The 23,280-nt window shown below is 39.3% G+C and overlaps 1 protein-coding gene across 1 annotated transcript in view; it reads right to left on the bottom strand.

Annotated features, from left to right (window-relative positions):
- Positions 1-11,909: 11,909 nt before the first annotated feature.
- Positions 11,910-23,280, bottom strand: part of Kctd8 (potassium channel tetramerization domain containing 8) — a 236,513-nt gene continuing 225,142 nt past the window's right edge. Inside the window, exon 2 of the mRNA XM_004658675.2 lies at positions 11,910-12,728. Coding sequence (XP_004658732.2) covers positions 12,283-12,728 — 446 coding nt within the window. The 3' untranslated portion in view covers positions 11,910-12,282. The remainder of the gene's footprint in view (positions 12,729-23,280) is intronic.

Raw genomic sequence — 23,280 nt, 5'->3', positions numbered from 1 at the left:
TTCACTCCTATCCTTTAACTGAAGTATTTGTTATTTGGCCAGTCATAGATGCTATTAATAAAATAGTAATAAACAATATTTCTTAAAAACAAAATAATCATGAGGCTAGTAGAAGTCATTTACTTTTCTTTTTCTTTATATATATTTTTTAGCTAGCTATAGAACAAAACCCTGGCACCAGATACCAATTCTGCCTTTGCTAAAGGAAATCAAATAATAATTGATATTATGAAATTTATCTATATATTTATAAAATTTGGTATTATGTCTTTAAACAATACTGAAATTTGCTTTAAGGATCTACTGGAAGGATAAAAGGATAACCTCGAATCAGGCACTTTCCATCCACAAAGCATAATAATTATTCCAAGAAAACAGGAGAAGAAGTTAGTCTTCCAGTCATAGAAAGTCTGATGAAATCAGAATAAATACTGAGCAGTACAATCCTTGTTTACAGTGACTTGCTTTGGAAGGGCGGGGACAAAACAAGATGAAGATAACTGATGGAGTAGCATCTAGGCATTTGGGGGGTCAGAGTTGTGAAGACAAAGAAAAAAGAAAAAATAGCATCACATTATGGCAGATTACTTTTTAAATGTATGGAATATAACAGAGGAACCTTTGCTGTCCAGCCAATTTCAAAGGCCATGCTGAGGAAAGATGGCCACTATTAGTCCTGATTTCTCAGATCATGTAGCAATTTAGTGTCCATTTGACTTATAGTACTTATCACATTGTTTTGTTCATTTTTATATATTTATTTGAGAGTGACATACAGAGAGAAAAAGAGGCAGATAGAAAGAGAGAGAGAATGGGCGCACCAGGACCTCCAGCCACTGCAAACAAACTCCAGACGCTTGCGCCCCCTTGCGCATCTGACTAACATGGGTCGTGGGGAATTGAGCCTCAAACTGGGGTCCTAGGCTTCACAGGCAAGTGCTTAACCACTAAGCTATCTCTCCAGCCCGTACTTATCAATTTTTATTTATAAGTTTTACATGTACCAAATATCTTCACTAAACCTTAGGAAAGAGAGCATTATTATGGAATGTTACAAATGATTACTTTGTACCATGGGCTTAGGTGACCAGATGAGACATGTAGTCTTGGCCATCCACCTTTATTTTGGTTCCATGGAGTTAGTGATTGGGTATAAACAACCACAGTGGTACTGGTGTGGTTGGGAGGGAGACAGGGAAATTCTCAATTTGGGAATCCAAAAAGAAAAAGAAATGAGAAGGGGTAGATCTGTTTGGAGCTGAGTTTGAAGGAAATTAAGACCTAAAAGGGGAAATGAAGTAGATACAGGAATGATGAATTGAGAAGTTAGATGCATCAAAAAGTAGCAAGGAAGCCACCTGACAAGTTTTAGGTAGGGAGAATGCCACAAAAGCAGCATTTATGAGGATCTGACTATTAGGTGTAGGCTGTTTTCTAGGTAGGATAATAAGAAGAGCTGTTAAGATGTCAGTAGGAAATCTCTTTCAGGTTGGTTCAACTTTCTATTAGTCTAGTCCTTATCCAAAAGTTGTGCTAAACAGCTACAAGTACTTTGGTATTCTGCATGCTTTTCAAAAATCATCAGTTTACAGAGAATCTTTTTATTTATGTATTTTTTTAATCAGGTTATGGTCTTGCTCTAGCCTGACCTGGAATTCACAATGTAGTCTCAGGGTGGTCTCAAACTCATGGTGATCCTCCTACCTCTTCCTCCCGGAGTGCTAGGATTAAAGGCATGTGCCATCATGTCTGGCAAGAAAATATTTTTTATTATTATTATTAATTAGTTTTGTACTCAGTGAATACAGTCAAGTTGGTACCATTGTTAGGCTCATCCATGTCCTAGCCCCTCTCCCTGGCCCCTCCTTTTTGAGGTATATGGGTCATGAATTGTGGAGTTGGCCCACAGTTATGGGTAGGAGACATGACTCTGTGTACCATGACCCAAAGTGTGGCTCTGACATTCTTTCTGCCCCTCCTCCACAAAATTTCCCTGAGCCATGTTGGGCTCCTTTTTGGTCTGCTTCAGTGATGAGGTGTTGGGGACCTCTGGGTCTCTGGATATCTGATTTGGTATGAGTTGATTGTTCTCTCTGTCGATCTCCTTCACCCTTGTGCTGGTACCCGGTTCACCAAGAAAACAGCACCCTTGCTTGTTTTGCCAATTATTCTTAGTTTCAGCTAGGGCCCTTTTGAGGTATGATGGGGTGTTCTCTCCTTAGGACCTGCATCTATCTGAAAAAGAGAAGCAGATTCTCCAATGGAGAGTAAAGTTAGCACCAGACAAATGGGATAACCCTTATTTTTTAATAAAGAATTTAGTAGATGTAGGCCCTCTTGTACCCCACGATTGATGGAAGCTTGATATTGGAGAGAGGGCTTATGTTTGGATATGGTTCTGAATTGTTTCCCAGCTCCAGCTATGGGTCCTGTTTCACTGAGGGGAACAGTTAGACAAATCAAGAGCAGTTGATTTCCCACCATGGCTGTCTTCAGCAGTAGGGTCTTACCACTAACCTTTGGTGGGTCATCAAGTACTCTGACAGAAATATTTCTTTTAGGAAAACTTGTAGGTCTCTCTGATCAAAAACTCATTGTGGATGATAACCACATGCTGGTACTAAGAGTTACAGGTCAGTGCCCACTAAGAAAAGGAAGAAAAAAAAAACTAATATAAAAGAGTTAGAGAGAGGAGAGAGAGAGAGAGAGAGAGAGAGAGAGAGAGAGAAGCTATAGTAGATTAAGGTCAGTCTTCATCATACTTTTTCTACTGTCTTGTGGCTCAGGTGTTCCCTCTAAGGGCATGTTGAAGGTTCAAACATTTGGTCTGACTTTTAGGATGTAGTATTTTATGGTACCATTGCCATTTTTTTTTATTTTACTAATCATAATCACAGTTCCTCCCAAGATTTCCTACACAAAATTTCTGTGAAATAATTCTTTGATTGCATGAGATTTCCAGGCATCCATTCAATTGCCCCATGCCCCCAGTACATTGCTCTCTTTATTTATTTCATTTAAAATAATTGAATTCAAAGTTTGTAATGACCATGATCACAGAGTAATCCTGTCACCTATATTTTATTTCTCTTAGCAGTCATGAATGACTTTTTTTGTTTATATCCATTATTTCACTAACACATGCCACGTAGTGAATTCCTTTAGTGTTATGTTTTACTTTGAAGATACGTTAGAGAGAGGGAAAAGGTCAGGAAAGGAGTGGGCACTGTTTCTGACATCACTGTCTCCTTCTTGTGCCTTGTTACTAAATTGCAAGAACCTGGTGGCAGGTCCTCATCTTTAGTTAGTGGTACTTGGAGCAAGAACGTGCAAAGATGCTAACAGATGGTGTCCCTGTCCAAATAAATATTATTTTGTAGACATTAAGAAAGGGGTATCAAATTCTACTTGGAAATAGTAAGCAGAAATTCCTTAGCAAAAAAAATACAAAGTTTATTTAATGTATGTTGTGTGATTCTGGTATGGACATATGGATGCTAGGTGAAACGACTTCAGAAGAAGAAAAAGAAAGTTAAGGGCTTCTGTAGCTCAGTAAAAGAGTTTATCATTGTTTTCTCTAAGAGTGAGATGAAGAGATTTAAATAGGAGAAATATAAGTAAAAGGTATGCTATAGATAGATTATACCTCTCATAGCAAGGATGGACTAGATGGGAGAAAAGATTACATGTAGAGACCAGGGTAGTCATTGTTATTGTGATGGAGGTGGGAAATGATGCGAGCCTCAGGAGGGATGAGTCTTATATGTGCAGCTGGCTTAGTACATGTTAAAGTCCACTCTAACTCGGTGTTTCTACTGTTTCTTTTGCATTAAATTGCCATGCATACCCAAAACACACTATGGAGCCAATCTGCCCCCAAAATAGATGATATAGATCATTTCAAAATATCAATATACTCAGCTATGACTATGCTTTTCACCATCAACATAGATTGACAATTTGGAACAATATTAGTTAAAATATCACTTCCCTTAAAATATTTTGTTGGTCTAAGTTCTGATGCACTTTCTTCTTTTTATTACTTTTGACTTGTACAGTTTCCATTTGGTCTTTTTTTTTTTTTTAATTTAATTTAATTTATTAGTTTTCTTTTCAGTAAATACAGGCAGTTTGGTACCATTATTTAGGCTCATCTGTGATCTACCCCCTCCCATTAGACCCTCCTTGTTATTGAAAATGGGTCGTGCATTGTGGAGTTAGCCCCCAGTTATTAGTATGATAAATGTCTCTGAAAATCATGACCCAACATGTAACTCTGACATTCTTTCCGCCCCCTCTTCCGCAAGATTTCCCTGAGCCATGTTGGGTTCATTTTTGGTCTGCTTCAGTGCTGAGGTGTTGGGGGCCTCTGAGGCTCTGGCTCTCTGATTTGGTAGGAGTTGATTTTTCTCTGCATTGATCTCCTTCCCCTTTGTGCTGGTATCCAGTTCACAGGAAAACATCACCCTTGCTTATTTCGCCAGTTGTCCTTAGTTTCAGTTGGGCCCCTTCTGAGGTATGTTGGGGCAGCTCTCTTCTTAGGATCTGCATCTATCTGGAAAAGAGAAGCAGATTCTCCAACGGAGAGTAAGTTAGCACCCAGAAAATTGAGATAACACGTACTTTTTTGATAGACAGTTTGATAGGTGTAGGCCCTCTTATACCCCGTGATTGATGGTAGCTTGATATTGTAGAGTGGGCTTGTGTTTGGGTATGGTTCTGACTTGTTTCCCAGCTCCAGCTAAGGGTCTAGTACCACTGAGTGGATCAGTTAGCCAAATCCAGAGCAATTGATTCCTCACCATGGCTGTGTACCACTATTGCACTTGTGGGGGTATCACATCCGGTTAATTGTTGCTACTTAGGTTAAACAATGTGTTGCTTGGACAGATCTTGGTCACTTCCCCCAGTCGCCTATGTAGCGCCTTCTGGCACTAGACACGCTGACTGTCTGGGGACTGACTCTCTCCTGGCTTCCAGCCATGTCATTCCATTTTGCGTGTCAGCTGCGTATGGAGTCTTCAGCAATAGGGTCTTACCACTGGCCTTTGGTGGGTCATCAATTACTCTGACAGAAGTCTGTCATTGTTTTGGGAAACCTTGTAGGTTTCTCTGATCAAAAGCTCATTGTGGATTGTAGGCCCAAGCTGGAAGTGGGGGCTACAGGTCAGTGTCCACTAAGAAATTGAGGAAAAAGATAACTAATATACAAGAGTTAGAGAGGAGAGAGATAGAGGGGAGAGGGGGAGAGGGAGGGAAGGAAGATGTAGGAGATTTAGGTCAGTCTTGATCCTACCCTCTCCAGTGTCTTGTGGTTCAGGTGTTTCCTGTAAGGGACTAGTGAAGGTTCAGTCATTTGGTCTGTCTTTTAGGAAGTAGAATTTTATGGTACCATTGCCGTTTGGGTCCGGATTACTGTTTTCCACCCTTTGATTCCCTCCCCGCCCTCCCATCCATCTTATTGTCCATTTGGTCTTCTTAAAAGCATTTTTTTAATGTAGTTTGTCTCTATTTTGACTATCTGCTACTGTATCTGTGGCCTGGAACAAAAAAGAATGAGTAGATATAAAAAGTATATACTAATAAGAATATAAGCCAGGTGTGTTGGCTCATGCTTTTAATCCCAGCTCTTGAGAGGCAGAGGTAGGAGAATTACCATAAGTTCAAGGCCACCCTGAGACTACATAGAGAATTCCATGTCAGTCTGAGCTACAGTGAGACCCTACCTCGAAAAACAAACAAAGAAAAACCAAAAGAATATAATTTTATTCTTTTGTTTATATATTTCTATTTATTTATTTGAAAGTGACAAAGACAGAGAGAGAAAGAGGCAGAGAGAAAGAGAGAGACAATAGGCCCACCAGGGCCTCTAGCCACTGCAAATGAACTCCAGATGCGTGCGCCCCCTTGTGCATCTGGCTAACGTGGGTCCTGGGGAATCGAGCCTCAAACGGGGGTCCTTAGGTTTCACAGGCAAGCAGTTAACCACCAAGCCATCTGTCCAGCCCAAGAATATAATTTTAAATGTGAATACTATTATTAAAAGTCTTTAGTAATATATTTAAAATAGCATAATTATATAAACATGGTATTCAAAAATATATTCAATAATATTCTAAAGAAAATATACAGTAACTTCATGATAGGTTTTCATATGTTTAAATAAAGATTTGTCTCTTTCCTCATATAACATCTTCACCTACACAAACCCAAAACCTTCCACTCAAAGCTTATATTCAACACAATCATAAATATATATTTTCCTCTAAATCTATGTAGCAATATTTGTGATCATATAATAGCCACACCTGTGCCTGCTCTGTGTGAGTTATAATGCATGCATCTCATATATACATGCTCTAGTATATCTATTGTTGATGAATCTTTTATATATAGGTCAAATCTTGCCCATAGTAGGCATTGTGGAACTAGCACGAATTATTTTAAGTTCATTTATGTATGTATATATACATATATAGTGAATTTTAAGATGCTTTCACCTTTCATTTGTGAAATTCTTTTACTTTATGATAACCTTCAAAATATCTATTTTTAGAATGGTGGAATGGAAGGAAGATATTTAAAAATTGATTTGATATTTAAGGTTTTTACTTTTATATGAAATCCTTCCAAATTAGTCCTTTTTTTAATTGAACACTACTATTCTTTAGTGATATTTGTTTAATGTAAATGAAACTAAACTTAATGTTAGTCTAAACTTGAAAAAAAGAGGAATATTACTTCATGCAATAATTGTCATTCTTGTGTGAAAAACAAATGGTAGACAGTGTGGGAAGAAATATTTTTTAGTAATGTTCTCAGGAGATGCAAAACCATATTCATTAGACTGAACCTCCATCCCTGGGTTCTTTTCAGAATATGTCCTTTCTTTTGAGAGAGAGAAAGAGAGAGAGAAAGAGAGAGAGTGACACAGAGAATTGTAGTACCAGGGTCTCAGTCATTGAAATCAAACTCCAGACAATTACACCACCTAGTGGGCATGTGCAACCTTGCACTTGCCTCACCTTTGTGCATCTGGCTAATGTGGGATTTGGAGTGTTGAACATGGGTCCTTAGGCTTCACAGGCAAGTGCCTTAACCCTAATCTACCTCTCCAGCCCCAGAACACTTCTTTAAATCATTTAAAAGAAGCAATATAAAGCCAATGTGTGAGATGTGACCTCAAAACTTGATAAAATGGTGATAAACACAATTAGCTGAAAGGAAGTGTACTTATCAACAGCTATTGATGTTATTCTTGATTTAAACGTGTCTATTCATTTGCCAACATTGTCAATTCCTACTGTGAGTCATAAATGATTATTGGTCCTCATCAAACATAATTGAAAAGACAAACATAATGGTTGCAGCCTTTCATTAGACTATATAAGTGATAGGGTGTCAGGGATGTTTTTAATGTGACTTAAGATATGGAAGAGTGGAATAATTAACAATTTTTTTCTCATAGAATTAAGCAAAGCTCTGAAACATGTAGTAGAATTTAAAGGTGGATGAAGACGTTTGTTTTTACTTGGGCTTGAGGGTGGGGCTGGACGTGATTCCAGAGTGTGAGTACAACCTTAGCAAACCACTCATGACTGTTGAGCAAAGACTGTTTCTGGTGAATGAGGAAAGGATGGGTTGGGTCCACTGTAGACAAACAGTCCCACAGTCTTTGCCTGTCTTCTCCTGACATGGAAGAACATTCTCTCCACACCTCCTTTAGTTTGAGATGCCTTGCTTTGCCCATAGCCATAAAAGTGCACTAGAGGTGTGTGAGCTTGCAGCTTTGCCCCCACAGGCGTGGAGAGCTCTCTCCTCCTACACTCTGGCAGGAGCCGCCATACGATGGGCCTCGAGCAAGGTGCTGCGCAGGATGGGTGGAGCATGGAGGCATCTTGATTTCAGTCCATCACTGTCTCAACGTGACACAAGATTCTTCTAGATTTTTCAGTCCCTGACAAATTACAATCTGAGTGTGTGGTTGAGTAAACGCCAATGAGGTCAGTGGGGAAAAAAAAAAAAAAAAAAACTAGCCCAGATGTTATCAGGCCAATTGTTAATGCACAGAATTACATGCAGATAAATGGTTGTCATTTTAAACTATAAAATTGACAAGAGGCTTGTTCTCCAGAAACATTAAGCTTACAAGAAATATGGAATCACTTTTTGAGGACATATATTATGGCAAAGAGTGCTTGAATTCACTTTTATAATAAATAAAGGTGCCTAAGTACTTATTACCTGTGTTTTCTCCTTCAGGTTGCTTTCTTGGTCCTTTGTCTAGACACTTAAGAATTTCATAGGAAAGCCGGGCGTGGTGGCGCAAGCCTTTAATCCCAGCACTCGGGAGGCAGAGGTAGGAGGATCTCCGAGAGTTCGAGGCCACCCTGAGATTACATAGTGAATTCCAGGTCGGCCTGAGCCAGAGTGAGACCCTACCTCGAAAAACCAAAAAAAAATAAAAAAAATAAAGAATTTCATAGGAGGTTGTTTCATTGGCAGGTCTGTAAGTCTATGTATATGTATGTGTGTACGCATATCCACAAACATGAGAGGCACATATATGTGCATAGATATGTGGACACACGTGTATGCATGAGTATGAAGGCCAGAGATTGACTTTGGGAGTTTTCCTTTATGATTCTCCCCCTTATTCTCTGAGACAGAGTCTGCCACTCACCTATCAGGCTAGACTAGCTAGACCATGAACTGCTGGGGTCCCGCTGCTCTGCCTTCTCAGCACGGGGAATACAGGCATGGGCTAACAAGCCCAAATACACTACATGGGCACTGGGGTCCTCTTTCTTACCAAGTGAGCATTTTACCCGTGAAGCGAAGCTTTGTCCCCTGCCTTTGTTGGTGACTTGTGAAGCTTCTGAGTCACTGGCTTCTTTGGCACCAAGTTTTACATATGTGAGGTAAGCAGAAATCCTAGGACAGTTACCAACATGTTTTTTCTTATGTGCCATGATTTCTAGATAAATGTTTGTTTCTCATCCTCTTAAAGCCTTCTTAAATTTACTTAAGGGTTTAGTTACCCTTAGTAGGGACATAAGAAAAAAGTATGTTAACTAATCTTATAAAATCAGTTCAAACTTTTTTTTTATACAGAGCAATAAATTTCACAATTAGCTTTTATTTTTTTTCTCATTTTTGTATTCATTTCTTCACTTGAATTAGAAATAGTAACATCAGGACACAGGTTGTGTGCCTAACATCTACCTAACAGTAGGAAACCATTTAAAGAGAATAAATACTCAACTGCAGTTGTTTTTTTCAACTTCTCTGAATTTGTTGTTCATAAATTTCATACCCTGATTCTTCAAAAGGGGTGTGTCATATCCCAGTCTCAGCTTAACTTACCTTAAAATTGCATGTACATTTCATTTAGGAACCAGTCCTTCTTCTGGCTTCTTACCTTGGACCCCTGGCAACCCCATTTGAGGCCATCAAGGTTCTGGCTTCTGGCAAGAGCAGAATGGTTCAGAAGAGTCCAACCATAGCTTCCTGAGGGCCAGAGCTAAATACTGGCATTTCTGAATTTGTTGCTGATTTGTCAGGCAAATGCTATCCATAGTGAGGTAGGCAAGAACCTACTACCAACATGCATTCTCTTCCATCCCGTGATTCAGAACATCTAATTTATCATGAACGTAATATATAGTAGGCAATTTTCCTTTATAAGGATAGACTTGCACATCTCTTCTTTCAGGGAGGAGAGATACAAAGATCTGGAATATCACTGTTATAACCAGATCCTTTCTGCTGTAGTTTTACCCACACTTATTTACTATGGAAAATGCAGGATACAAAACAGTTTTTCAGACCAACTCCCTGTCCGACTCCTTTGGTTCTGGGATTTGTACCATAGGGGAATCAATTGCATATTGTCCATGTTTCTTTGCCAGTGGGTTTCCACTTATACTGGGAATATGGAAAGTACTTGCATGAAATTAGAATACAAGAGGAAGCAAGAGACAAGGGGAAGCCCTGCTCCTTCTCATTGTTCTGGAAGTCATCCTTGGAAGTGACTGACTTTTTTACAGGCTACTGTTCTTACCAGACAGCTTGTCTCTCTGCTTCATCACCACCTCCACTTGATAGTGAAGGTTTATCGGTTCTCTAACACTACCATTTTCCTTTTTTTCCAGCTCCATGAATGGTAGCCATACTTTCCATCCAAATGTTCTTTATGATGTTATTGCCCTCTTATTATCCTTCTGACAAATAAAGAATGAGTGGAAACTGTGGGACTGAAACCCTTCAACCTTGCCATCAAATTCAACCATATTACCTACCAAACCATACTGGACTTCCAGGTTCTTGGCATTAAATATAGGACTTGACAGTAACTATTTCCTCAGAACCATATTAGATAATTAAAGAGGCTAGTCATATATCATAGCCTCATTTATTTATCTATTTTTTTTATGTGAGAAAGAGAAGAGAGTTTGTGCACACTAAGACCTATTCCATTGTGGATTTCATATCCATGTGCCACTTTGTGGATACCAAGGAATCATGGAGTTCTGTGTGTGCTGGGGAACCAAACGCAGGCCAACTGGCTTTCTAAGCAAGTACTGTTAACCATTGATCCATCTGCCTAAACCCTATATCTTAGTGTTTTTTTTTTTTTATATTCTAGCATAGTTGGTATTTTATATAATAGCACTATGAAAAAAAATCTAAAAATATGTCCTGTAATGAAGGTAAATTCTTTTTCAACCTTGGATTGATAATGCTGCCTCCTTCTCTTGGGCTGAAAGAAATGATACCACAAGGACTGCTCAGCTTCCTCTTATCTAGCCACAGAGGAAATTGAATTCTCTAATTTTTAAAGATATTTTTACCCCTTGCAACCTATTTTCTAGATCAAAATTTCACAATATTACATATTTCTGTGTACACGATGAGACAAAATTGTGTATGTTATGATCACAAAGTTTCTGTCCACACACCTATGGAAGAAGGAAGCACTTTCATTATGACTGACCTTTCAGCATGGCATTGGCATTTGTGTCTCCTGATTTGTCAGAGATAGCCTCCCCAATGTTTTTTGGAGAGGCTTTCAATCTGGTTGTCAGCTGAAATAAAATTTTCATGTCTTCTTAGATGAAGTCCTTTTCTCTTGTGAACTCAGAGTTTATTAATCAATACCAAAGCTACCTGGACCTCACTTTACCACCATTTGAGTTAGGTTTAGACTTGCCAACATTAAGTTTGAACAGATCATCCTGCAGTTTGGCATTTTGAGGGGAAATTGGAGACAATAAGGCAATTGAATACTTTTTAAAAAGAGTCAACAGAAAGAAAGGAATTCTAACACATTTTCCTTTTTTAATAAATACATAAAGCTTTTTTTTCCATTTCCCTCAATTATATTTTCCCTTAATTATTTTGATTAACATTATAATAGAATAGGATCTTTTAGAGCATCCTGATACCAATTTTCACAGCCTGATGTAAAATACTCATTTCACAGAAATAATCATGACTAGCTTTAATAGATGAGTGCCGATGCCAAAACACAGCAGTATACGGCATATTTACACCATCTTAGCATAGAGAAACACCACACACACACACAAGGAAACCACAGATCTGAAACAAAGAAAGTACAGTCTCCTAGGCAGCTTACATTTATAGGCTTGGCCTGAAACTATTTTTTTAACTTAGTTTTTGTAAATATTTATTATTTTTTCTTTCAAAGCAACAAGCAGATCGTCCCTTTTTCTTGTGACTTATTTGTAAGATTATGTTCATGCAAAAAATAATACCTTTTTATTGCATTAACATTGAGACAGTTTTTGATTTGGGTCCTCAAACCATCATCTAAAATTTGACTTGATGTTCCTTCATCCGGATTATCCCCGGTAGTTGGTGTGAATATGACCACTTTTTAATTCTTTTTTTTTTTTTTTTTTTTTTTTTGGTGAGTTACAAAATGACAAATGTGTCCAACTGACCACAGTTCAACAGTTCAAACATCAAGATTCTGAGTTTCTTGATCATGCATATTGTTTTTCTTTCATTCTTGCAAAATGGTTTGAATCAGAGGGACATGACGTTTTGACACACATTTGTTACCGTCATTTTTTTTTAAAATTTTGTTTCTAAAAACAACAAAACTAATGGAAAAAAAAAATACTGTCCCACATCCACGGTTCACAGAAGGGAAGAGCAGCAAGAATCACACTGACCCTCAGTTGGGTGGTGACAGGGTAGTAAACATTGAATGCCATCTGGGTACCCCCAAAACCCCCAGGACCGTCGTCACTACTATAAGCCATACTTCTCCAGCAGTTCCGATTGCCACTGGCGTTTGCGCTCGGGAAAGCAATCGGGGATGTGGATCTTTTTGAAATCCTGAATGCACTTCTTCATTTCTTCCTCCACACTCAGCTTCTCGCAGACTTTCTTCTTGGAGAGGTTCGTGTCTCGGGACTTGCTGATGAGGGACTGGAAGAGTTCGCTGTTTCTGCGCTTGTCGGGCGGGGGTATCCACTGCACCGGGGCCTTTTTGGAAGGGCGATCCAGGGTTAAGGTGTTGGGCTGGTGGGCCGTGGCCTGCTGGGCACTGGGTGGGTTGTCCTGGGGGGTGCTGGCCTCTGAGTCACAGCTGGAAGTGGACAGCTCGTTACACGAAGTCCCACTCTCGCTTCCTTTGTCGGCGGGTTTGCCATGCTTCCTGTCGTGTTTGGGTGACACCATTTTCTGAGGTGGTCCTACAGAGAAGGAGAGAGGGGGAGAGCAGAGCATTGAATAAGTTGAAAGGACAACCTAGGACAGTTATAGTTTCTGTTTTAAACCAAGGACATTTATACTACCCTATGTTGGAGGGAGTCTGAACACTCAGAGACTTCAATGTACAAGGAAACTTGCAGCATGCCAGTTGACATAAGCGAAAATATCTGGGAAGTTGACTTCATTTCCACGCCCTATCGGTAAGCAAGGAGCCTGTCCCTCCAAGAAAGCAAGCCTTCCAGGTGAAAACAAACAAAAACAACAACAAAAAATAACACAACAAAGAGCAAACAAACAAAACGCCTTGAACAGAGAAAGCTGAGGCAGGGTGGGACCACACTCAACCCCCTGCCCCTAGGTCTGACCCCACCTCTGACCCCCAGGTCTGACCGCTGACCACAATGCCATTATGTAAGGCTCATGTTAACTCAGCTCACTTTTTTTTTTTCCAGACGCACTTGTCCTTGGGCTTTTCAAACACCTAACACAGCCAGAACCACACACAAAAAAATCACAGAGTCTCTTAGTCTAGTTTGGTGATGTCAGAGATCCCCTGCTCAGTACTTAGGCAGTTTGGGGTGCCATGGCCCCCAAAAGTCAAAGATAGGCATGTCCTTTAACCTGGAAGAAGGTACCTGTTCTTTTTCTTATCTCTTTCCCCCTAAAACCAGAGTGGGTTGTGTGAATAAGATGGTGGGCACCTGAACATATGGCACCAGATTGTTTTTTTCCCTTATCTCTTTCTTTCTGGACAATTACCCCCTTGAGGAAGGATGGTTCCTTTTCTCAGGAGCGTAAATGGGACTACTCCGCACTACCTAGAACTTGGCAGCACCTGCATACCTCAATCTGGAGCTGCATTGATCAGCACATCCTCCACCCAGTAAATTCCCATTAAAGACACCAGGAGAGCATTCTCATGTCTCAGAACCCCGCGCCGCCTTCTGCAGGAGCTCTGCTTTCTTTCCTCCTCTTATGATCTTTAATAAAGTCTCTCTAAACTTCACTCTTTACAGTCTGTGGGTTTCATTCGTAAAAATCCACAAGACCTGAGGGCCACTGACTCAATGGAAACTTTTGTGTGGCCATGTGCGTTTAGCACCCTAACTCTTGTGTATTAACTAGTCAAGAGCTGAGAAAAGTCTTATTGCTCTCAGACACCCTGAATTCCCATATCACTATTCCTCCACAAAGGACTTTAAAAGAATATGCTTGGTTTTCCCAAGTATTTCTTCAGACCCCACCATGCATTAATAAACAATTTGTGTCTCTATACCTCTCTTAACACGCCCGCATATCTCTCCCTCCCTCAAACCTGCCATTAGGTAGAGCATTTCTGCCATAATAGATCTTGAATAGCTTTATGCAGAAAGATTGTGGTCAATTTTATTTAATAATTTTTAAAATCTAGAAAAAAAGATGCTATGTGCTAACATTTCCCTAGTCATATCTGTTTCTTCAGGAGCCTTGTTTAATTTTGTTTCCACCACTGACCTAGGTGGTATCCTTTGTGTACACTACAAAGCAGGAACTGCCAACGCTCTCTCTTTAACAAGCAGCAGCATAATGCCTAGAGGTGTAATAACATCATTTATGGCTCCAAGTGGGAGGTGAGTTAAATCTTACCCTGTGTCTCTTCATCTTGTTTCCTATCAACATCCAGGGAGAGAAATATGAAAGTGCTATATGATATATGTGGGCCTAATATGGTGCTGAAGGTATCTAGTTGAGGTAGTCTCCTAAAATATAAGGCTTACCATTTGAAGTAAATTATCTAGGAGGGCGGTTTTCAGTGACTGTTAGTTTGCCAGGATAAATATTTAAAATATACCAACAATTTAATTCCAAGAGGGAGCATCCTTCATTTTTCTTGACTCCTTGTGAGATTAAAAACCTCCATTTAACATTTATTGAACATGATCACATACCCAAAACTAATAAGCCCTTGATGAATTGGAGCCCACATGTTCAGAGATAACAGAGACTCAAATCTCTTTTCGCACAGCCAACTTTTGTGAACAGAAATCAGAATGGAAGGAAGCCACTGTCACTTTCCAAACAATTGCAGAAGGGTCCTTCTGAGCAGCCAGAGTCGACACGAAACCTTGACCTTGGCTGAGTATTTGAATCACTTGAAAAGCTAAGATTATTGATAATGGAATGAACATCAACAACTTGATATAATGAGGTGACACATAGGCCTCTGCACCACTTAGATGATGCAGGAGTTTTCAGAGTGTGGCTAAAGTTGTAAACTATAATCCTGTCTGGTGTATACCCTCCTGTCTTTATTCAGTGCTGGGATTGCAAGTGCGGACCATAACACCCAACATTTTCACATGTGGATTGAACTCAAGTCCTCCTGTTTGAAAGGCAAGTACTTTACTGACTAAACTGTCTCTCCAGCAAAATCTTTCTACACAGTTTTTTTTGGTTTGTTTGTTTTGTTTTTTAATCTATGTATTTTCACATAAGTGTGTGTAACTATTACAGGACCTCTTACCATTGCAAATGAAATCCAAGTCTGGCTTTACCTGTTGGCTGGGGAATTGAACCTCGACCGGTAGGCTTTGTACGCAAAGGCCTTTGACAGCTGAACCATCTTCTCAGTTTCCTCAACACTGTATATCTTGACTCTAGTATTAGTTATAGGACTGTATACATTTGTGAAAACAGATGGAATTGCATACTAAAGAGGAAACATTTTCTATGTAAACTGAATCACAATTAACTGGTACCCTTAATCTCTACCCTCCTCCAAAGAAAACACTTTAAAGTGGTTGGGCTTGTTAATGGGAAATCTTAGCAAACATTTCAAACTGTCTTTGTTTGAAATGTGTTTAGTTATTTATTTTTAAACCAACAGTTTTATTTATAAATAAATCTGGAGTGAGAGAAGACAAGCAAGAGAAAGAGAAAGAGGAAGAGAAAGAGGAAGAAAAGGAAGGATGACCTTCAGCCAGAACTATAGCCTGGATCACAGCAGTAATGGAAGGGGCATGCCTGGCTGATTGCTGCCACACGAGAATCCAATTAGGAGGCAGAAGGGTAGATGCCGAAGGACAAACCCCTTCCTCATGCGTCACTCAGGACAGGAGGGAAGAGGAAGGTCTGGGGAGGCAGGACCTCTTACCATTTATATTTATTTATTTTTAAAGACAGAGAGGGAGGTAAAGTAAGAGAAAGAAAGGGAACACCAGGGCCTCTAGCAAATGAACTCCAGACTCATGCGCTACCATGTGCACTGCATCTGGCTTACATGGGACCTGGGACCTTGGCTTTGCAGGCAAGCACCTTAACTGCTAAATCATCTCTCCAGCCCATGCTTATTTATTTATGTCCAAGCAAAGAGAGGTGTGAGAAGAGAAACAGGCAGAGAGAAATGGCATGCCTGAGCCTCCAGCCATTGCAAACAAACTCCAGATGCATACACATGTCGTGCATCCAGCTTTATGTGGATACCGGGGAATCGATCCTGGGTCATTAGGCTTTGTAGTCAAGCACCTTAACCACTGAGCAAACCTTTCCAGCCCCGAAATGTGTTAAACAAGAAGAAATGGCAATGCTTATGACTCCTTAGGATGGCATTGCACTAATCCTTCTCAGAAAACGTCTATAAACATTAGCTTTGAAAATTTTGTTCTGTTTTGCTTTTGTTTGTAGCTTCCCCTGTCCTGTTTCATTTCCTGTCTGGATTAATGGCTGAAGGCAAAATCTATGCACTGTTAACACCTGTTCCTGCCTCCCCAGACCTTCCTCTTCCCTCCTGTCCTGAGTGACGCATGAGGAAGGGGTTTGTTCTTTGGTCAGCTACCCTTCTACCTTCTAACTGGATTCTCATGTGGCAGATATCAGCCAGGCATGCCTCTTCCATTACTGCTGTGATCCAGGCCATAGTCCTGGCTGAAGGTCATGGTTCTATCAGGAATCTCTGTCCATCCTTCCTTTCCTTTCACTTTCTCCTCCTCTTGCCTACCTCCTCTCACTCCAGATTCCATTACATGGAGGCTCAACACCTCTAGACCTCCAGATGATTAGCTTTAGGGTATTGTCTACATTCTTGTTAAATGTAATGTCTCAAAATTTCCAATAACGTGGACCCTATTTTCTCCCAAGTCCCTGAGTGACTAACTGACACTGGCAAAGAGCCATCTGCTGTTGTGTGCATAGAGCCATTATTGGCACCAGATTTCAATAATAATGATACTAAAATAAAATAGATTTCCTGCTAACCCTGCTAACCTACATCAAGACTCTTGCTACCGAGTAAGCACCAGCATGGTGGATTCAAATGAGATACTCAATCTTAACTTGCTCATCTGTGAACTGGTAGTACCATTCTTGTCACAGGGACATTTTGAGACTATATAAGCTACATAAAATAAGCTAGTATAAATGCTCTCAACAATGAGGGCATATCAATGATTTGAAAGTGCATTTGTTCATCAATGTATGATATGTTCCTGAATTGAAATTCTCTGAATCTATCTGAAAAGCTGTTACCATAAATAACGAATGTGAAGAAATAAAAATAAAAGAAAGTACATATGTTCATGTTAATTGCAAGAAGCTTTATCACCGTGTGCTAAATTATTCCTGTGTATATGTTAATAGGGAGGTGAAGCTAATGGAGGGCATATGAAGTTTGTTTATCTGATCAGCTTTTTTAAAAAAATATATTATTGGGATGGAGAGATGGCTTAGAGGTTAAGCGCTTGCCTGTGAAGCCTAAGGACCCCGGTTCGAGGCTCGGTTCCCCAGGTCCCACGTTAGCCAGATGCACCAGGGGGCGCATGCGTCTGGAGTTCGTTTGCAGAGGCTGGAAGCCCTGACGCGCCCATTCTCTCTCTCTCCCTCTGTCTGTCTTTCTCTCTGTGTCTGTCGCTCTCAAATAAATAAATAAAAAATTTAATATATATATATATATATATATATATATATATGTTATTTATTTATTTATTTCAGAAAGAAAGAGGGGGAAGAAGAGAGAGAGAGAGAGAGTGGCCTCCAGCCACTGCAAATGAACTCCAGATGCATGTACCCCCTGGTGCATCTGGCTTAGGTGTGTCCTGAGGAATCAACCCAAGGTCCTTTGGCTTCGCAGGCAAACACCTTAATCGCTAAGCCCCTATCTAATCATGTTTATGGATAAATGTTATTTCAAGTAATTGTGAAACTCACCACCTAAATGCAATATAGAATGCAAATAAACGTGTTTCACTCTTTTGTCAACTTTGCATTCTCTAAATCAAAAGTTCCTGTTGGAAAAAAAAAATCCCAATAATAACTGAAGGATTAAATTGCAAATACCTTGAGCAAAATAATTTTCCTGTAAGACAAATGAGTGATAAGAAAAATTCATTTTCTGTTAATAGGCAGGGGGAGAGGCCATTACCCACTAATAACCTCTAGGCAGAAGACTCACTATAGAAAGAGAATACTGTACTCCACTAAAGTAAGGCTTCATTCTTTTTCTAAAAGCTTCTCAATGACTGTCTGACTACATATACTTTATTTTGGGTATAGACATTAAATTCAAATTGTGACTAAGAGGCCTGGGGAAATGGATTGGCAGTTAAGGAACTTGCCTGCAAAGCCAAAGGACCTAGGTTCAGTTCCTCAGGACCCACATAAGCCAGATACACAAGGTGATGCATGTGTCTGGAGTTCATTTGCCATAGCTAGATGCCCTGGCATGTCCATGCACACAGTCTGTCTCTCTCTTTCTCTTTCTCCCTCTCTGAAATAAATAAATAAAAATTAAAATAAAGTGACTAAGAAACTTCCCTGATTTATGTGATCATATGACATGCAATTAAAAAACAATAATTCAGAGGAAATAATACTTGACTCTATTTGTCTAATTTCCCTGTTGATGTCTGTGAATTGTAGTCTTCCATTAATAATTTATTTTGAACATTCATTTTGTATCAGTCCATTCTGTAGTCCAAAGACAAATGGAATACCATAAGCACTACAGAAGCCACAACAATAATAAATAATATCATTATGGCTTGTATATAGGGAAACATTGTGACCATTATAATTTCTATATTCAGGTAAGCACCTTTACCTGCTAGTCACCTTCCAGCTCAATAACTGATATGCTCAAAGGAGCATTAATTTTCATAGTTCAGCATACTGGCCCCTGTGCTACTGACCATGGTATAAGACACCGTGGCTCACTTGAGTGATGACAGTAGGGCCTGAGAAATCCAAAACTGTATTTTACTTCTTCCTCAGTACATATTGACTATGTGCATATGAGTGGGAGGCAAGTCTTTTAGCTTCTTACGTTCCTAGGTTAGTCATTGAAATGCAATTAGACTGGTAAAACCTAGTCACATGACAAGCAGAAAAATCAAATGAAGGAATATATGTACAATCAATTTGCAGTCTTTAAAATTCATTGTACATTGGGTAGGGTATTATTAGATTATAGCTTAGAGTCATCTCCTATCTATGCATTCTTTAAGTTTTGAACTTCCGTGCCTGAAAAGGAATTTATTTAAGAAATAAAAGCCTACCTTAAATTTCCTAAAATGTGTTAACTTAAAGCAACAGTAAGGCTGAGATGTAAAAAAGGCTTGTCTGACATTTGTGAGGTCCTGGGTTTAGTCACTGTCAGAAAAAAGTTAGCAATAACTGTAGCAATAACAATATTACATAAAATAAAATAGGCTAGATGATAAAACAATGCTTTCGATTAATCCTGTTGGGCTTTATCACATCAAAATACAATAAATAAATAAAATGGTAATGTTTTCCAGTTGTCTGGGTAGAGACTGAGGGAGAGAACCTAAATGTCAGCTATTTAATCAGGTCATATTAGTTCCACATATGGACATGTTCACTAATAATATGTAGAAACATTTCCAGATGAAGTCTGTATACAATTGCACACCTTAAACACCTTTCATGTTCTCTCTTTACCTAGTGTGGTACTGATGATATATATATATATGTCACGAGATGTGTAAAATTTGTCTGCAACAGGCATAATTCCCAGAGGGAAAATTACCTTTTAGTAGCACTAAACTCAATGGAGTATGAATGGTTATGTGGTACTTGAGTGGAAGAAGCCAATCCATCTTAAATATTAGTACCACATGCTCCTAAGTATTAAGCAGTTAGTAAAGATAAAAAATACAAATAAAAGGAGAAAGAAGGGGCCACTTTGCACCTACGGACATGTGCTGAGCATTCATGGCACACAAGGCACGGGATTCGTGACATGCGGCAGGAGGCTGCCCCTCTCCCTCCCAGCTGCACACTCCTGATAAGTAGACACGTAGAGCCGAAACTAACATCTAAACCTGGAGGTCTCATAGGCTACGTGTCCATCTTAGTGGAAAAGACTACTTTAAATGAAGGAAAATTAATGTATTTGTGGGAAAACTGAATTCATACCTTTAGCGTTTCTATTACCTTCACTAGCATTTCTTAGCCACTTTCAGGCATGAAGAAAATAAGAAAAATGTGTGAGATTAAAAGCTAAACATGTTGTGACATTTGTATTTTCATCTGTATAAGATCCTTAATATCCAACTCTTCTAATTGTCACTGTAGTTGTTAATATTTTATTGCATGGATTTTATTACAATGCCTTCCAGTGTTAAAATCAAACTCCTAGAACACAGAAGTTGTGCTCTATATATGATTATGATGACTTGATTACAGTAAATGTTTAAAAGAAGTCATGAAATGATCTTGATGCTCCTGAATTTCTGAAGTATTTCAGTTGGCATTGCACTTTATTGGGTATGTTTCATTCACTAGTATGTATGCTATTCTCCTACTAGACTATAAAGTCATGTCTTAATTACATTCCATCATGGTGATAAACTGCCTGAAGCACCTATGAGGAGGAAAGATCTGTTTTTGCCCACAGCTTCAAATGCTTTCATCCTTGAGCAGAAGAACCACTGCTTTTTAGGCTGTATGAGCAGTGTTTCTTTCGAGGAAGGAGGTGACAGAACAAGGTTGCTCACCTCATGCTGGGAAGAAAGTGCATCTGGCATATGTGGGTCTTTAGGAATTGAACCTGTGTCCTTTGGCTTTGCGGGCAAGGGCCTTAACCACTAAACCATCCCTCCAACCCTTAAATGTGGTTTTTGTGTTACAATTTTCCTCTTGGAAGAACTCATGAGGAGTTCATTTGAATTCATATCAAAGTAATGACTATATTTTGTTTTAAACAATAGTTATTTCAGTGGTCATTTTAGATTTAGTCCTATGTTTTGCTTCAACAAATACACACAAACACACAAACACATACACACATGCTGACACACCCCACACTACTATAGACATTTATAGGGAATTTACCTCTGTTGTATTTTCTGAAGTACAGCCCCAAACGATAGCTGCAAAACAATACTTGATACATAGGAGTTTGCTTTATTCCCATTTTTTTTCTATTTGTTTTTTTATAAAAGACAAATCCAAATCTAACTAAACTCAAATAATAAAAGAAGCCCAAACAAAAATCCAGATTTGAACAAGATAAAATTTTAGCGATGACCTTTAAGAGCCTCACAATCTGTAGTTAGTGAAAATATCACTCCTCCTGGAAAGTCTTTTTATGATTTATTTAATTAGTTATTATTTACTATCTCATTTCTTTTTTGTTTAATTTATTTATTTATTTATTTGAGAGCGACAGACACAGACAGAAGAAAGACAGATAGAGAGAGAGAGAGAGAGAATGGGCGTGCCAGGGCTTCCAGCCTCTGCAAATGAACTCCATACGCGTGCGCCCCCTTGTGCATCTGGCTAACGTGGGACCCGGGGAACCGAGCCTCGAACTGGGGTCCTTAGGCTTCACAGGCAAGTGCTTAACTGCCAAGCCATCTCTCCAGCCCTCATTTCTTGTATTAGTACATACCATAAGAAATATTTATGCATAATGAGGAAACATGATTTTGTTTGCTCTACAATGGAATTCTATGTTATCGACATGACTGTACCTGAGATTTTCAGCTGGATGTGTCTAGGAGGAAAAGTATTCAGCGTCCACTGGTCCACTCAGAAGCCCTATCCTGTGAGAAATCACTTAGAGCACCTTGCACAGTCTCTGTTTAGAATTGATCTACATGTTTCATCCATGGGAACAAAGGTTCTCTGCTACAGTCACCCTTTTCACTCTTAAAGCAAACAGGCAAAACAGAACGCAAATGTGAAGATGTCCTGGTTCCTTTGGGATCCAGGAATTAAGACCAAGAACTCACTTCCTAGTCATTTTGATTTCCCATGTTTCCATCTGTCATTCATAATTAGCAATGTTTATGGAGGTTTTCCACATGCCTAGGTAACCACCTTCTTCTAATGACCTCCTTTTTTCAAAGGTACGTTGTATAACAGAGAGATGATTTATCTGTTTTTGAAATTGGTGAACAAAAGCTTACATTCAGTTGTTCCACATCAATAAAATTTGGATCACAAAACCTATAAGATGCTTGGCAGGGATTAATGAGATGTTGTCTCAACAACATATCTGATGGCTCTTGGCAAGGAAAAGGGCTGCTCTATAAATACAAGCTGTGAGTGCACTTACAATGTGCTGTGTATAACAGATTTATGCGAATGTAAAACATGCTGGTGGTAAATCATGGGCGCCTGTTAACTGCCCTAAACCTGAGACAGAGCTCTTTATTTTTCTTTAATTTTCTATCATGTTAGTTTATTTATTTTTGTCTTGTGTGTGCAGAATATGTGTGGTGTTATGTGTGATGGGGTGTGTATGCATATATATGTACAGACCTTGTGTGTGTGCATGCACGTTGAGACCAGAGGACAATATCAGGTATGTTCCTCTTTTTGTCCCTTGACTGTTTCCTTGAGACAGAGTTTTTCACTCAGCCACAAGCTACTCTATTCACCATTGCTTTGGTCAGCAACACCCAGTAACTCTCCTGTGCCTTTGTCCCTCTCCTTTTTTAGGACTGGGGTTAAAAGCATACATGGCCACACCCACCTACTTATAAAGTTGCTTGAGAATAGAACCTTGGTGTTCCCAGGCCCTCATGTTTGCACAGAAAGTTATATTATCTTTTGAGCCATCTCCCCAATCCAATTTTTTAGTTTTTAAAAATAATATAATTTATTTTATGACAAGTTAATATCATAAGTGAGGTATTTCGTTCATATTCACCCCCAATTGCCAACTATTATCCCCTTCCTACTCCGATGGAACCCCTTCTTCTCCTCATCTACTCTCCACTGAATTTAATTAAGGTTGCTTTCATAATATAAGTGGTGAATTATTGAAGCATATAAAACTTATCAGTGGCTACACCACTTAGGCAAAGGACTCCCCACTCCTTCCACAACTATTAACTGATAACAGTTCCTCACTGAGGGGTGTGACCTCAACATTCCCCACCCATTCCATGATGGATCATTGATGGGCCCAATCTTTTTTGTTAAATTTATTATTTATTTATCTGAGAGAAAGAGAGAGAGAAAGTGAGTGAGAGAGAGAGAGAGAGAGAGAGAGAGAGCAGCAGAGACAGCAAGACAATAGGCATGCAA

The sequence above is a fragment of the Jaculus jaculus genome, chromosome 11 (assembly GCF_020740685.1).
Source record: "Jaculus jaculus isolate mJacJac1 chromosome 11, mJacJac1.mat.Y.cur, whole genome shotgun sequence".
NCBI lineage: Eukaryota > Metazoa > Chordata > Mammalia > Rodentia > Dipodidae > Jaculus > Jaculus jaculus.
The sequence above is the reverse complement of the archived record's forward strand: the minus strand, read 5'-3'. Positions and strand labels throughout refer to the sequence as shown.